Source organism: Xyrauchen texanus, chromosome 3, assembly GCF_025860055.1.
Source record: "Xyrauchen texanus isolate HMW12.3.18 chromosome 3, RBS_HiC_50CHRs, whole genome shotgun sequence".
In the NCBI taxonomy this organism is placed as follows: domain Eukaryota; kingdom Metazoa; phylum Chordata; class Actinopteri; order Cypriniformes; family Catostomidae; genus Xyrauchen; species Xyrauchen texanus.
The window spans coordinates 46,678,255-46,695,920 of NC_068278.1; the positions used below are offsets into that span (position 1 = coordinate 46,678,255).

The following is a 17,666-nucleotide window of genomic DNA, read 5'->3' on the forward strand; positions in this document are numbered from 1 at the left end:
GTAAATTAAATGCGGGTACTTTAAATGTAAGTACAATGCAACTACACGTATATACATAATAAGTACATTAAATGCTTAAGGAATGTACATGGTAGTAAAGTCACCTAATATAAAGTGGGACAAAATCTTGCTTGTTAAGGTAGTTAAAAAGTCTGTGGGAAACAATCCAAAACAAAATATATGCTGGTGACCAGCTATACTGGATTTTTTTTAGCTAGGTTGCCTATTGCCGTTTCAAATCAGTCACTTTCAAAATGTTATTTAGTTTAGGAGATTGTTTTGGATGGTGCCTATGTAGACAGTAAGCAAGCTCACTATGTTTTGGAGCAGATCTTTTGTGTGTCTGTATGCTGTAAGCCTGGGACATTTATTTGGCAACACCACAGTTATTGGCTCACTTTTTGTTCCGTCTGGAAAGTGCAAACAGTAAATATAAATACAATTAATTTTAATGTCTCTCACTCTCACACTGTCCCCCTCCCGCTTCCTATTGTAATTCACCCTCATTCTTTGATTTTCTTTCTCTCTTTAGGCAGTCCAAGAGGAGGTGGTTATCCCAGGTACAGTTCTGAAGTTAAGCTACCTGTCTTCCAGAGCTCCAGGCTATCGCTCTCTCTTGAGGGTGGTTCTGACCCACTCCTCCCTCCCGCTGGGCCTGGCAAAAGTCCATCTGTCTGTGGCTGTCCAGGGTCGACAGCTTCTCAAATCTTTTCCTGCCACTCCAAACCTCATCTATGTTTTCTCCTGGAATAAAACCGACATCTATGGACAACAAGTCATAGGGCTGGTGCAGGCACAGGGTGAGGGTCTTTGTGTTTGTGTATGTATATGTGTATGTGAGTGGAGTAGCCTCTTTTAATCCTCAGGAACCCAAGCACTTTTTAGTGTTTTTAGGAAGCCACCGGTCATAAAAATCATGATGTTTATGCATATTTAGTTTTGGGGACAATTTTGGAGAAAAGTTGCCTAGTTGCAACTTCTCTCCAAAATTCACATGTTATAAATAAGTATACAAGTAGAAATACTTTCTTGAAAAGCCTTCTTAAGTAGGAGGCTAAAATTTGTGTATATGTTCATGGCCCTGTAAAGTACACTGACAATCAATATTTAGACAGAGGCTTATAGTATTTGCTTTGACCTTCATAAACACCTTCCCAGTAAGCTAAAAGGCTCAAACTTCAATATACACTCTCTGAGCACTTTATTAGGAACACACGTACAACTGCTATTTATTAGATTATCTAATCAGCAAATTCTGTGGCAACAGTGAAATGCATAAAACCATGCAGATATAGGTCAGGAACTTCAGTTAATGTTCTGTAACTGCTGATATCCTGGGATTTTACACACAACAATCTCTAGAGTTTACTCAGAATGGTGCCTAAAACAAAAAACATTCAGTAAGTGGCAGTTCTGTGGACGGAAACGCCTTGTTGTTGAGAGAAGTCAAAGAAGAATGGCCAGACTGGTTCAAGCTGACAGAAAGGCTATGGTAACTCAGATATCCACTCTGTACAATTGTAGTGAGCAGACAAGCATCTCAGAATAGCTTCTCAGAACACGTCGAACATTGAGGCAGATGGGCTACAACAGCAGAAGACCAAGTAGGGTTCTAATTCTGTCAGCCAAGAACAGAAAGCTGGAGGCTGCAATGGGCACAGGCTCACCAAAACTGGATTGTTGAAGACCAGAAAAACGTAGCCTGGTCTGATGAATCTCAATTTCTACTGAGGCACACAGATATTAGGGTCACAATTTTGCACCAACAGTATGAATCCATGGACCCAACCTGCCTTGTGTCAACAGTCCAGGGCTGTGTTTCCCAAAAGCATTGTAAGCCTAAGTAGATTGTAGAAACCTTTGGCGCCAGTGGCCTCTACGATCAACTTGTGATGCTTTTGGGAAACACAGCCCAGCCTGGTGGCAATGGTGTGGGAAATGTTTACTTGCCACCCTTTGGGCCAGTTATACTAATCAAATCAATCATCTCTTGAATGCCACAGCCTAGTTGAGTATTGTTGCTGACCATATCCATCCTTCATGGCCAAAATGTACCCATCTTCTTATGGCTACTTCCAGCATTATAATGTACCATGTCACTCATCTGAGCAAAACTCATCTGAAACGGGGGATGTTTTCAACATCTTGTGGAATCCATGCCATGAAGAGGCTGTGAGCAAAGGGAGGCCATACCCAGTATTTATCCCCCGTAGGCTATCCATCACATGAACAGTTAAAACTTCCCCATTGAGCAATCTTGTTGTTGTATTGTTTGTGCACTGGAAGCTTCTGTCACCGAGACAAAAACCTTTTATTTGTAAGCATACTTGGCAATAAAGCTCATTCTGATTCTGTTTAGTATAGTGTTCTTAATAATAAAAGTGCTCTGTGAGTGTATTTCTGTCATACCAGACTTCTAACACTCTGGAGTTTCATGATCATGAAATATTCCTACATATCTATGATTTACTGAATGGTTTCTGTTTTGTGAATTGCACAATTCTTTATCACTAAACATGTTGGTATGTAAAAAAAATACAGGTCAAACACTTGCTTTGAATATTTCTCAATTTTATTCAATTAGTACAAAATGGTGTCTGTAGGCAGTGAACATGTTGTGTGACTTTGGCATGCTGTGAGATTCAAATTGTAAATACTGGATGTTCCTGCCAAACTTCTTGTTATGATAAATTTCAGAGTGTCAGCTGCTGTTGTACTATACAGTACGTAGTTTTGTTAGAACAGCCAAGTAAATGTAATTTCTGTTCCAATCTTTCTACAGTGGGTCTCTGAGAGTTACTATAAACCTTTCATACAATTGTAAGATACATTTTTCACACAATCAGACTTGAAATCTAACCATTGTCATTATTCCATAGCTACACACACACACCTACACACAGAGAGGTTTAATTGTATTATTTATTTTACTATATTGGAGCAAGAGCTACACCATTCTCCCTCACTCTCTCTCTCTCTCTCTCTCTCTCTCTCTCTCTATCTCTCTCTCTATCTCTCTCAGTTTCAGTTTTAAGGTGCTTTATTGGCATGACAAACATTTTTGCATTTGTATTGCCAGTGTTTACAGCTGAGCTACAAACAAAACAATGCAAAACTAAGACAGTGCAGAACAATGTACATAATATCAGAAAAAAATATATATATATATATAATGTATTCTTGACAAATAATGTAAAATGGATCATGTTAAATAATAAAAATGTACACAAGTTTAAAGGTACAGTACACATAAAGGAAAAAATTCAATATTAATAAAAAAATATATATGTCTCTCTCTCTCTTTCTTTCTCTCACTCTATCTCTATCTATCCATTTTTTTTGAGATCCATAACAACAACAGCAATCAGCTGCTACTGAGAGTCTGAATCCTTCATCTTGCACTTATTGAAAAGAGCGAGTAGCGTTCTGTTTTACTGCACACTTTCAGCAACATATGCACCTACAGAATAATAGCAAACAATAAGTAATTACTGGCCATTATGGAGAAAATTAACTCCAATTTTCAAGTAGTAATTAAAAAAGAATTAACTGAAAACATTTCACAGGCATAATAAATGTGTAATATGACAACTTATCTTTAATTATTAGAATGAAAGATTATTTTACTACAAATTACAGGATAGTAATCTTTCTGAACATTCTTGTATTGCGTGTTTTGATTTCAACATATGATTAAAAGATAGAGAATTTTTTTATTATATCCTCACAATTCTGCCCGGCTAATAGGTGAAAATAATTATCAGTTAATAATTATTATTCATGCTCTTTACTGTGTTTATGTTGGCTACAGCTCAAGTATTGTTATTTTAAAGCACTTGTCTAATTAAGGCCACCGTAACACCATAGCAGCACAACCTTAACTGAAGCAAATGTCATTTATCCACGTATACTATAACTACCTGTGCTGCTCTCTTATCTGAGAATGTGTTCTCTTGAAACATTTTCCCTAGAAACAACAGATATACCATAATTATATTGAATATATTATTTGTAGATGTTATTCTGTGGAATGTGGTTAAATACTTTTCAATGCTGTAAATTGTAAATGGCATTTTTATTGGGTTGCTCAATTGTCAGATTACTCTAATTAATTTCTGAAAACCTGCACGTTTACTCTACATGACACCAATTATTGGTTATTCGGTGTAATATATGCATTAAAATCCTGCAGTTGTTTCTCTTTAAAATGAAGAATTACGTGTGTGTATGTGTGTATGTGTGTGTGTGTGTGTGTGTGTGTGTGTGTGTGTGTGTGTGTGTGTACTTAGCTATAGTTTGGGGACAAATTTGTGCCCAAAAGTGAGCAAAATCAGACAAAAACTCCATTTGGGGACATTATTTGGAAAAATGATCCATACATACATTTAATAATATTTTTTTTATATATATATATTCTGTATGCCATATTTTTATATGCCATCTTTGGAATGCTCCCAGGAAGTTATTTCCAGTCATGACAGTGCAGCCCCTATCTACTTGAATGGGGGAACACCTAAATCTCAAAAATGGTTGGTCAAATGTACGACCAAAGAACATATTGCAAATTAGTAGTAAAATCTTTTTTGCATGTTGTTTATTGACAGATGATGTCTGTATCTAAAAGGTGATTGGCTCTATTATCTGTAAGGCTTTCTAAATCCATTGACTGTTTCCGATTTTTCCTATTCATTTTAATAGAAGTAGCCCATCTCTGCTAAATAGGCTCTAGATTAGGATGTTGGCGAGGGTAAGATTTTAGTAATTATAATTAGCTTTGTGTGTGTGTGTGTGTGTGTGTGTGTGTGTGTGTGTGTGTGAGCGTGTATTTATCACTTTGTGGGGACCAAATGTCCCCATAAGGATAGTAAAACCCGAAATTTTTGACCTTGTGGGGACATTTTGTCGGTCCCCATGAGGAAAACAGCTTATAAATCATACTAAATTATGTTTTTGAAAATGTAAAAATGCAGAAAGTTTTCTGTGAGGGTTAGGTTTAGGGGTAGGGTTAGGTTTAGGGATAGAATATATAGTTTGTACAGTATAAAAACCATTATGTCTATGGAAAGTCCCCATAAAACATGGAAACACAACATGTGTGTGTGTGTGTGTGTGTGTGTGTGTGTGTGTGTGTGTGTGTGTACATGTTTATACTACATTGGACCACAAGGATAGTAAAACCTTAGATTACCTACCTTGTGATGGCCCAGGCAGCGGTACAGATCTGTATAAAATCCATAAAATGCCTGGAAGTCTATGGAGATTCCCCACAATGATATAAAAACAAGTGTGTGTGTGTGTGTGTGTGTGTGTGTGTTGTGTTTGATCATAGACTGATTTTAAGCACCATACACTCATGACCCCAGACTGAATGACATCTGTCAAGCATGTGATTAACTCTGCACAGTTATAGACAATAATTTCAAAATAATAATAGCCATAAATCATTGTTTTTCCCTAGTTTATAAGTTGTCTGGCAACAGACTCGTCTGCTGATAAAAACAAATTGCTTCACCAGGGTTGGTGAAAGCTTTGTGTTTTATGATCTGAGCCACAAACACAAATATTAAGCCCATAAATGTCTCTTCTAAAGATAGTGTTGGTTTGTCTGTTTTAGATTTTGATGAAGCTGGTGATATTTATTAGTATTTAAAGGCCTTTGAGTCTGGTTCATTCCATTTAGTGTGTGTATTTGTCTATTAATGACAGTCTCGGTTGGATATGAGTATGAATCCTGTCCAGACGTTGTGCTTTGGGAGAAGAGGGCTGCTCAGCTGCAGGGCTTTGAACTGATGCCCTCCAACCTGGGCGGATGGACACTGAACCAACATCACATCCTCAACCTGGAGAGCGGTGAGCAATGAGATCACACATACACTTGACAAAGATCAAAGCAGCCTTTCAATTTCAAACACAAGTTGTAACATGTTGTACTGCAACTATTTACTGTTGTATAACAGTTAATTCCAATCCTCTATTCTGATTGGACAAGCAGCATTACAAGGGTGCTGATCATATAACAGAACTTAGGCTTAGTAAAAATATAAATTTTCTGATTAATCACAATTCCAATACTTATTCATAAAATCCTAAGATCGATTTTTTTCGGCTCAATATATTTCAATTAAACTGCATAGTCTAGGCCAGGGGTATTCAATTAAAGTTCCAAGAGGTCCGGTCTCTAGATATCCTTCCGAGCAAATGTCCGGATAATAGTGCTTAGCTTTCATGGAGTCAGCAGTAATATGGCTATGAAATTATATAATATGTATTTTTTTTTTATAGTTTTTATAACTTTCCATGTTGGCAGCAATAGTACTTTGTAAAGAGATAAAAATAAATCCTAAACAGTCAAAATAATTTCTTAAAAACTGGGTTGGGATAAGGACATTGGGTACCCAGAGACAGCCATAGTAGTGGGGTCTGAGGGATCTTCTACCAAAGGATTAAAATATTTCATCAAGACTTCATCAGTCAAAGGGACTTGGATATGAATATTAAAAGATAAGTTCAACAGTTCGTTTTGAAGCTGAATGACAGCAGTCCAGTTTTTGTGTTTAAATATTTTTACATCCAGAATATATATAGTATGTATATGGGACATAGAAGGACTTTTGATGGATAATACTGTATGGGGGTTCAGGGGTGTCCCCTGAGAGAAAATTTCTAAAAATATAAAACTCTGAATTGACTGTTTTTCTATATTCCTTAAAGTGAGAATCTACTAACAAACAAAAAATGTACATAACAGTAAATCATTAAAATACTGTTTTCTTAAGTTAAAGGGCCAGCAAACCCTTCTCTGCTGGCATAACATGCCTAATAAATAAATATTTTTTCATCCTTTCAATCTCATTGACCTTTTTGCCTATGTATTTTCAATTGCTTTCCACTCCTAAATAATCTACAAACGAATAGCAAAAAACTAAACATTTTAAATCAGAATTTATTCCTTCAATGCTTACAAGCAAAGTGTGACAACTGTTTCACAAATTGCCTGTCCAAACCCAAGCTCGTTAGCCGAAGCAGCCAGAGAGTCTGAGCTCCACCCCGTCAGGCCTTCAGAATTTCCAAAGGATCCCTCAACACTGCAGTGATTTGGCATCTAAATTCAGATTGTCAGATTCATCAGCCAATCAGATTGATTTATTTGTTCTTGTGGGTGTGGTCTTTAGGATATTTCCCAGTACAGGCCTTCTAACTGGCCTAAAGTGACACAATCACTCTTTAACGGTGCAGTATGTAACAATTTTCATGTAATATTCGCATCTTTTTGCCAATGTTTGAACAGCTTTTAACGCAACTTAAAAAATGTGCCTTTCCCGGACTTCCAAGGTTGCCTATTAACCCTCTGGGGTCGACAGACGCACCGGTACATCCTGCTGGATATTTTTGTCATTACAGCAGAAACAACTTAAAATACTCCGTCATTTTGGGGCATACAGATAAGTGTAAGACATCATTAGAGACTATAAAGTGTCTACTTTTATTTGTGTACACTCACAATAACAACAAAACCTTGTTCTTTTGTAAAATAAAGAGACTTTCAGCAGTCTCTGTGTAATAAGCAAGTTTTAGTTACATTTAAATGCTGTTTCGGCTAAAGCAGGTTTTTAAATTGTATGCTGTATGATATAAATATGATATGTAATATGATATAAAAATAATATGAATGTTTAGATTATATTTTATCTAGTGTTTAAAATGCCTCATTATCATCAACAAAGCTTATGCTTGCAAATGTGTTCAGGTTAAATTAGTAAAATGCACTTTATATATGCCCATATTAGAAAATCAGCAACTTATAATGATTTCTGTAGGATCATGTGACACTGAAGACTGCAGTAATGATGCTGAAAATTCAGCTTTGATCACAAATTGCACTTTACAATATATTTAAATAGAAAACTGTTCTTTTAAATGTAAAAAGAGTTCAGAGTATCAATATTGTTTCTGTATTTTGGATCAAATAAATGCAGTCTTGGTGAGAAAAAGAGACTTCTTTTAAATGGTAGTGTAGGTCTAGAATGTACTTGATTTTGATCATTAAGTCTCCTCACATTCATTCTCTATCCCTCATTGATAGGCCCAGGGGACGGTCTTTGTATCCTCAGGTGTGAAATACATCCATATTCATGATAGTTCACGCCTCCTCGCATATTACCTATCAACACTAAAAGTGTCTTACAAAAGTTAAATTACTATATTGTTTTGTATGAATGAGTGATCAGGATGACTTTCACATCATTTTGTAGCAAAACCTCTAGGCTACAAGATCCAGTTCTCAAAAGGCTTGTGGACAAATGTTTAGTATGTGTCATATAACTGACATTATTTCAGTGACTTAAAATTTGTGTTTTTTCAAAAACCATTAATAAACATAATTTTCTCAAAAATACAAACCTGTACATACATGTTGCTCACATATTATTTTAGCCCAGTTTGTGCTGAATACAGTGTTATCAGACTTTAGCCATTAATATGATTTTAAGCAACTGAAAAAAGCACAAATGTCAAGGCATGTCAAAACTTCTCCAGGGCCCAAAATACACTCAGACCCCAGAAGGTTAAAGCCTATAGGCTGATTTTCATGCGAAGGGAGTGAGTCGGTTTTGGCTGGGAAAATCCAAAGGATGTGACATTTATGCGTGCTCCCGAGAGCCTTCTACTGAATCCCGTCTGGCTAAGTGGGAACTTGATCGTGGTTGAGTGAAAAACTAGAGTGAACATCTGCAGGGCATTTGATTCCTGGAGGGAACTTTGTTCGGTTTTGGGGATCAAAGCCGACCCTGAATTGGCGTTCTTATTGGACGGGTAAGCTTACATAACTGCAAAGAATGTGAAAAATTGTGCCATAAGAACATGTAATTTTAGCTAACTTGATCTTGCCTGCTAATGCTGACGAATTGCAAGCCACCTTGCTTCGTAATTTTCAAATAATTTAAACAATCTTCTCTTTTACTAAAAGTCAGGTATACAGGATAAATTTAAGCAAATACGCTCGTTTCTTGATCGTAGTACAACATATAACATACAAAACATACAATAGTGTAACATAACTACAGTGCAACAGTAAACTGTCTGGTATAGTTTGGTAGTATGTAGATGTATGTGTGTATAAGTATGCTATGTTAGCTGATTAGTAGTTTTAGTTTATTCTCAAAGTTTGTAGTAAAACAACTGTGTAATTTTAATTATGCTACCTCATCTGTCAGCATGATGCCGGTGGATCACACTCAGTCTCTTATGTTACGTCATTGTTTTGGCCAATGCTCGCTCGCTCACGTCCCTATGGAGTGTATGCACGAGCGCAAGTACGAGCAACAAGTAGCTGGCTGAAGTTCAATTAACGGCCACAGGTGAGTTAAGTGCGAAGAGCGCGAGATCTTGCTGATGAGTCCTTATGGATTTAAAAACCTAAGATGTTCTGCATGATCGTGCAATTGATTAATTAAAAGGAGGACTGATCTTCACTTCAAGCAAATTGGTAAGTGTTTTTTGCATTGTTATAGCTACATCAAACAAAATGTATTGCAAACAAAATTGAGAGCTTGGTCTTGGTATTAGACCTCCTTGGTTCTGGCTTTCATGCGTGGATGTGTTTTTAAAATGTCAATTTGTATTATTAGTTGACTACCACATAATTTGTGATTTAAAATGCATGGGCTGTTGCTGAATTTAAGTATAAATAGGCTTTCCTTGCCATCCATGCTATGATGACATCTCTGAATAAACAAAAATCTGTTTATTATTTTTTTTTAAAGTCTAACATGCTGATTAATGAAGCTAAATTTAGATAAAAAAAAAAACGTCTTGACACAAACCTGGCTTTGCTGAACCGTCTGTATCACATATCATACAGATGAAGATGCAGTAGTTTCCCTTCGCTTCATTTTTTTTTTCTACAGTATTTTTAAGCAAAAGATGGCAGTATCCATAGTGGGGTCTCCGCTACTATTGCTAAAATAACCGCGCCTGCAACTACGTACATTAAATCAGGCTTTATGCAGTGGCTCGTGTCTATAACGTGGAGAGAGGCGATGCGCAGAGAGCAGAAATAGCGCTGGATGCGCTTCATTCCTACTCTAGACAGAAATATTTCTCTCTAGTGCTGAACGCGCTATTCCAGCTCTGCGTGAATATACACATATGCTTACACAATCACTTAACCAGGTGTCAGATAACTGGCACAAAGATTTAGATCTCGGCCTGGACAGGGGCGAAAATTTCATCAAAATGTTGGGGGGGGACAATAAACATAACAATTCTCAAGAGCAATTTTTGAAGGGGACACCAAGGTTTTTTTTGTTGTTGCCCCGTTTGCATTTGTATTATTTTATTTCTTAAACAATTATTTTAAGAATATATCATTATATTATTTACAATACACATATTTTAATGATATTTTAGGGGGGGGACAACCCTCAGATAGGGGGTCCTGACCCCCCGACCCCCCCGCGATTTCCGCCTATGGGCCTGGATTTAACTGTCCTTCAATCCGTATCTGGACACGAGTCCCTTTTTTGAGTACTCTGGGTCTAGGCCATGTTATTCATTTTTTTATTAATATTTTTGTAATGTACCAAGTTAAAAGATTCCTTATAATTTACAGCATCAGCTGAGAGAGAATTTTGTTCATATGTAATTGAAATGGATATTCTAACTGAAATCATGTATACAGTATCCAAATGAATCTGAATCTAATCAAGCCAAATTGGAATTGAAACGAGAACTTGGAATTGTAAATAAATCAGATCAAATCAGGAAATCTATATCTGTCATGTTCACTGTTGTCTTTTGTTTTTGTGCTTTTTATGTTGAAGTTTAGTTTAGTTCCTGTTTACTGTTGTCTTTTGTTTTTGTGCTTTTACGTTGAAGTTTAGTTTAGTTCCTGTTTCCTGTTTGGTTTTTGTAGTCCTTTGTAATTTCTTTTTATGATTGGTGTTCCCCTGATTATATCCCCCAGGTGTTCCTCATTCCCTTGTTTGTTCCTCTCTGTATTTAAACCCTGGTTCTTTGTTCAGTCATTGTCGATTGTTGAATGTTGATGTTTTGTTCATGTTTGACATCTTGTTCGTTCGGGGTTTCCTTGTCCTTGTGGATGTTTTCCCAACCTGTGTTTGCCCCTATATGTTCTCCCGTGTTTTAGTTTCCTTTTCCCATTGTGGACCTGTTATTTTGTTCCTGAGTTATATTGTTATTATTTACTTGTGAATAAAGCCGCGTCTGGATCCGCACCTCCTGTCTACCTTCTCCTGACTTCCCTAAATCATAACAATATCGATACCGAGTTTTAAACAGCACTGCATTTTTCTCTCCTTGTCTATGCCAACTACCTAGAATTCCAACTGTTGATTTTGCTTTGACCTCTTGTGAAATAATTTTCTTTGGTTGACTAAAACAAAATGACTGTCCATATTGTTTCTGAAATGCCAGATTTGGCTGAAATAGCTTCTTGTTTATCAAATTGTTGTTTAAAAGCATAATCACACTAACAATTGTTCTGTTGTACTGAATTTTTTCCTGCGGTTCATGTGAAATGTACTTATTGAAAGTGAGTGTAAAAAGGTACGTTTAGTACCCATGACTAAGTACCTTCAATTGAGTAATAAAAAGTTTTGAACTGTTCACCAATCATAAAAGAATAAATACAACATTCATTCCAACCGATCAATGAATCTAATGATGCCAGTTTGTGTCATTCTTTTATTTAGTTTATGTTTCTGCCAGGTCTCTCTGCACATTCACATTTCATTTTTAATAAATAAAGGATTCAATCGAATGCTCTTTTACTCTCTCCTTCAGGTATCCTCCATAAAGGGAATGGAGAGAATGTCTTTATTTCTCAGCAGCCCCTGGTCATCGCCACGGTGATGGGGACTGGGGCGGTCCGTGCGATCCCATGTCCGAACTGCAACGGGCTGGCTTTGGAGCAGAAACTATTTGCCCCCATCGCTCTGGCCTGCGGTTCTGACGGAAGTGTGTACGTTGGCGATTTTAACTACATCCGAAGGATTCTGCCCAATGGATTTGCCATCAACATCTTGGAGCTCAGGTCTGCTTTATCCTATCAGCAAATCAGCTATGATTATTGTTATCTTTATTATTAGTTTTTTATTGTATATTTAATTATGTCTAAGATCACACTGAAAATCTGATTGATTTATATAATCATTGATTATATATTTTTTTAATTTTTGTTTAGGTACTGTATTATGTACAGGGTTGGGCTTTAACAGAATACAAGTAGCATTGTTACGTATTCAGAATACAGCAATGAAGAAACTGTATTTATTCCTCACTGCGTTTTTAAGCACCCGTATTCAGATACCAGTTCCTTTATAAAATTTTGTGGATACTTTTAGATTACTTCTCTCATTATAACCATGCAATCTCTTGGCAATCAATTGAGAAACAACATATTTCTCCATCACCGCACAAGCACACATGTCACCCTTGTCCTCTTGCTCTCTCTTTCCCAAATTTAATTTAAATTAGATTTATATAGCACTTTTCTAGACTCTCAAAGCACTTCAGATAGTACACCACCAGTGTGTAGCATCTACCTGGATGATGCGACTGTTTAATTTTGCAAGTGCTGTAAATATGGCTAATTTGCATTTCTTGTCCAATTTTGTGTCAAAAACCTTAATTTTTGGCAGTCCAATCTAATAATTAGTAAATAGTTAAGAAGAAGTTTCTGAACATTCACAAACAACTGCATGGTAGCTATAATGTCAAAGCTAGGGGTATTTGGGTCTTAAAGGTACAGGCAGCATATTTCTTATATATTATATATCAGAAAGTGGGTGTACTAATGTAGTTGACAACAAGCTACCTTCTGTTAGCCTTCTTCCTTTCAGAAAGAAAAACATAAGCATCCAAGGTCTCCACATCTAATTCAAATGAATATTTCAAGGAAGTGCCAAGTTCATTAAATTTGCCAAATTGCTAGCTAGCTATTAAAGTGTGTAACGGTGCAGATAAGGTAGTAATAACTTATCACACACAGTTATTCCAATTTTGCCTTGCCTTTATAAATGTGTATTCTAAAAGTAATCTAAAAGTAATCTAAATGTTACTTTTTATGTAATCTGGCAGAATATTTAGTGAGTGTTTAGTATTCAGCCCAGAATAGTCCTAACAGATGCCAAAATACTTTTATTTTTCTTATGGTTTTTTTTGTTTTAGTGTTTTTTGTTTTTTTTCTTTTGCAAAAAAGAAATTCTTGTTTGTTAATAAAATGATTCAAAGTTGTTGTATCCTGACAATGAAAACAGTTTTCATGCTAGTACTATTTCCAAAGATTTATAAGATTTTAATAAAATTTACAAAATGATAAACCTTTTGTATGACAGTGAATTCCATCTGAAGAATCATTGTTATTAGTTTAAAGTATTGACTTGTATTTTTTTCTGCATTTTATGCACCCAGAAACCGTGACATTAGACACAGGTATGTTCCTTTTCAGAAACATTATCACCGTGAAGTCATTCAGTCATCAATACACTGTTGTAACTGTGCTTGTTTTTATTTTGAATCTCCATTCATTCATGCATCAGCCTTGGAGGAACTAGTTTTAGTGACAAGTCTTAAGTGTCTCAAATGCAAAACAACAAAGTAATAGACAGCAGACCCCATAGTAAGTCAGCTTAAACAAATGCTCTGAATTGCAATACTTTTCTTTGTGAAAGAACTGTAAATACTGATAGTAATACAGTACATCTAGCAAATTGTAACATGTTCATCAAGCTCACATCACACTAATGCTGCAAACAAAAATGTTCCTACACACAGCAGCATAAATAATGAAACTAAAGTTCCGATGTAAGGTGCCCTAAATTATCGAGACCCATGGGATCGGTGCCTATGAATACAAATATTAGTAGCCCCAATACTTCAGTTATACATCCCAGCAAATGTATATTATATCTTGTAATACATGTATTCTGGAATAAATATAGTCTTTTTAAATAATTTTTTTATTGATTTTGATTATTACATATCTAGAGCCATTTCCCACTTAAACCTACAAATGTAGCAGCAACTGCAATTGTATTCCTTTGATGATTTGAACTGTAGTTTTCCCTTCATTTATTTATTTATTCTTTTAAATTTAATTAAAAAGTCAGTTGCCTTTTCAAATTGCTTTGTAATATATAGTTTTCATTTAATAGTGGTCATTTAATATTATTACAATTGTTATATTTCATTTATTACATTTTCTGTGTGTGTGTGTGTGTGTGTGTGTGTGTGTGTGTGTGTGTGTGTGTGTGTGTGATGGCTACTGTTGCTTGTAATCTTCGGTGTGTGTGGTCAGGAATCCATTTGAGGTGTTTTGCTGGTCGATGGATTTGAAGACCAACAGCTTTTCTCAGCTATCCGCTGCCAGCGTCACTCCGCAGTCTCCCACTTATCGGCTAGATCTTCCTCGTTTCATGTGAATTTAGAAACGGCGCCCCCCGTAGAGCGGGAGTTAGAGTGTGGGATAGACCTCTGCCCTACAGTCTAACACAGACAAGCATACAGTAATCCTTTATCTTTGCATTTGTGTGTGAGTTTGCACACAGTTTTACGCCCCACAGCAAGGGGGAAATCCTACATTCAGCCGTCTTTTGGAGATAAGGATTCTGATCAAACCAAGGTCTGATTCCACCCCATCAAGTCTATACAAACAACCTTGTAGTATTAACATTTTCAATTTTATCACTCTGTCTGTAAAAACAGACAATTTTGGCTGGCTTTTGCCTCTTTTTTTAAATACATTGTGGTTATATAGTGTGCTAACTGCTGCACCATGGCTCCAACACACAACTTGAAGGGAGTATTTATGTGTTGTAAATAGTTAATTAACAAAGTCATTAACCAAGCTTATATCAATATCAGTATGCATTTGGGAGACACTTTTATTCAAAGTGACTTTCAGTGCATTCAAGGTATACATGCTATCAGTATGTGCATTCCCTGGGAATTGAACCCATGACATTGGGTTTGCTTAAGACCATGCCCTACCAGCTACAATAACTACTGCCCATTGTCATGTGCCAGTGGACCTGTTTTACTTTGCCTGACTGAGCCCAAGCTTGAGAAACACCTGCCTTTTTGTGAACAAATGGGGGAGAAAAAAACACCTTTCTGTTGTCAAAAGACAAATCCACTTATAATTGTTTTTGTGGGGACATTGTTTCACTATTTAAGGAAGTTATTCTCTCCTGTTTTTATTTCTCCGTTTCATTCGGCCCAAGGAATAAGAGGCAGCAGGGAGATTTGGTTTTAGGGCAAGATAGGAAGGCAGAGAGCAAGAAAAGGAAGATTATGGACCGGCGGGGGTCTAATGCGCTGGAGAGGGTGGATGGTTTGATCAGGGCTTGGGCTCAGAATGATTGGAATTTCTGTAAGGCTCTGAGACTTGGAGGCTTTTCACTCAAACCTTGTGTGCATCTGTCTGTGTTGTTATATTTTAATTTATTTTTTGGTATGGATTTCGACTTTCTAAAATGGTTTCAGCACAGGGATGTTCCCAGTGTGTGTTGCCAAGGCTTGTTAAAATTGTCTTTGTCGCTCTCTTTTTCTCTCAGCTCTAGTCCTGCTCATAAGTACTACTTGTCTATGGATCCTGTGCGTGAGTTGCTCTACCTGTCAGACACTAGCAGCGGGAAGCTGTACCGCCTGAAGACTCTGACTGAACCGAAAGATCTCAGCAGGAATGTGGAGGTGGTGGCAGGCAATGGGGAGCAGTGCACTCCTTTCCTCCCAAATCAGTGTGGCGATGGAGGCAAAGCCATTGAAGCAGCGCTGAGCAACCCCAGGGGTGAGTATAACACACATACTCACGCACACTAGCTCCGCTTCAAAACCTAGTAAGCTGACTCGCTGCCTACTGTTTACATCGGCAGCTGCCTTCTAAAGCCTAGAGTATGCTATAATTTTTTTCACCTGCCATTGCATCTCATGCACGGTTCAAGCCAAGTTCTAGCATTTCAAAGTATAGTCCACTGACCTTAAGCCCGTACTAATCCATATACGTGCTACTCCTATGTGTTATTCGGCCTTCAAGTGAAGTTGGAAATATCGTTATTACAAGATCAGGCAGGAACACTTCAGTCAAATGAATACTTGACTTGAATACTTGGGTGAAAAATGTTATTCACTTATAGACAATTAACGCAATCTGTTGGTGTTGATGGTATGTTCTGTTCTGGGCAAACTCTCCACCCCCCCAAACCCACCCCCCCACCCTCAAATACTTGAACTACTGCATGTCAAGTTGATAAATCAAGAGAATGGAATGGAATGGAAATAGAACTGGTAAACAATTTGTAGTGTTAGCACACAGAACACAAGACAGATGTAGAGAAAACTAAATTAACTCTCGGGAGTGGGCCAGGATGAGCCAGTTGTCGAGGTAGTTGAGTATGCGGATTCCAGCTTCTCTGCGCAGGGCAAGGGCTGCCTTTGCGACCTTCGTAAAGACACGAAGGGACAGGGATATGCCGAAGGGGAGGACCTTGTACTGGTACTCCTGGCCGTCGAACACGAACCGTAGAAAGGGTCGGTGTCGAGGCAATATTGAGACGTGGAAGTAAGCGTCCTTCAGGTCTACCGCTGTGAACCAATCTAGATGCTGGACGCAAGTTAAGATGTGTCTTTGCGTGAGCATTTTGAACGTGAGTTTGTGTAAAGACCGGTTGAAAACTTGCAAGTCCAAGATCGGTCGTAAGCCGCCGCCTTTCTTGGGTACGATGAAGTAAGTGCTGTAGAAACCCTTCTTCATCTCGGTTGGAGGGACAGGCTCTATCGTCTTTGAGTAAGAGGATCATGATTTCCGCACGCAGAGATTTGGCATGTTCGCCGTGTACTGCGGTAAAGCGGACGCCCCCAAAGCGGCTGGTAAATTGCGGAACCGAGTCAGATGGTCTGTGACGGGTTGGGAAGTGAAAGCCACGCATTCAAGCTCCGTGCTAGGGGCACTAAAGGGACGATTATCTTTGACGTACCCGGCGGGGCTTCGCAGCGGGGCGATGCAGGTAGTATGGCGTCGGGTGGCAAAGGTGTGTCCCGAGGCTCTGGTGCTGATAAAAGACTCGAAGCACTTACCTTTCTCCGCAGGAGTCCTCTAGACTCGTCAGAACCGGCCGGCCGGGGAACAGTCATGGGGCTGAAGACGGGAGGTCCACGTCCAGCATGCCGGGACTGTTGAGATCTGTTGAGGTGGCAGAGTGCCGTGAGAACGGCTTACCAGCTCCGGAGCGAACATCCCTGCCACTGGGTCGATCATCTCAGGAGCGCCTGGGAGCCTTCCGGGTCCTCGAGGGGTCCGTGGGACAGGGGGCGTGCGCTTCCTGGGGGGTGTTTGACTCTGGGGCTGAGAGCTGGGCCAGGGTTGAGGCGGAGCACATTTTATAGCCGCAGGAGGATGCCCTCGGGTGCAGACGGGGCTTGGCCCATGGCGGCAGGGTTGTGGCGGGGCAGGATGTGTGAAATGGCCTCTGTCTGCTTTTTCACCACGGAGAACTGCTGGGTGAAGTCCTCGATGGTGTCGCTGAAGAGGCCGAACTGGGAGACAGGGGCATCGAGGAAGCGTGTCTTGTCTGTCTCGTGCATCTTGACCAAGTTCAGCCACAGATGACGTTCCTGAACCACAAGTGTGGCCATCGCCTGCCCGAGTG

At 38.4% G+C, this 17,666-nt stretch overlaps 1 protein-coding gene across 1 annotated transcript in view; it reads left to right on the forward strand.

Moving 5' to 3' along the window:
- Window positions 1–17,666, forward strand: part of LOC127633466 (teneurin-1-like) — a 317,015-nt gene that overhangs the window by 240,862 nt on the left and 58,487 nt on the right. The window contains exons 18-22 of the mRNA XM_052112592.1: window positions 533–800; window positions 5,707–5,850; window positions 11,803–12,052; window positions 13,432–13,452; window positions 15,576–15,808. Of these exons, the coding sequence (XP_051968552.1) occupies window positions 533–800; window positions 5,707–5,850; window positions 11,803–12,052; window positions 13,432–13,452; window positions 15,576–15,808 (916 nt within the window). The remainder of the gene's footprint in view (window positions 1–532; window positions 801–5,706; window positions 5,851–11,802; window positions 12,053–13,431; window positions 13,453–15,575; window positions 15,809–17,666) is intronic.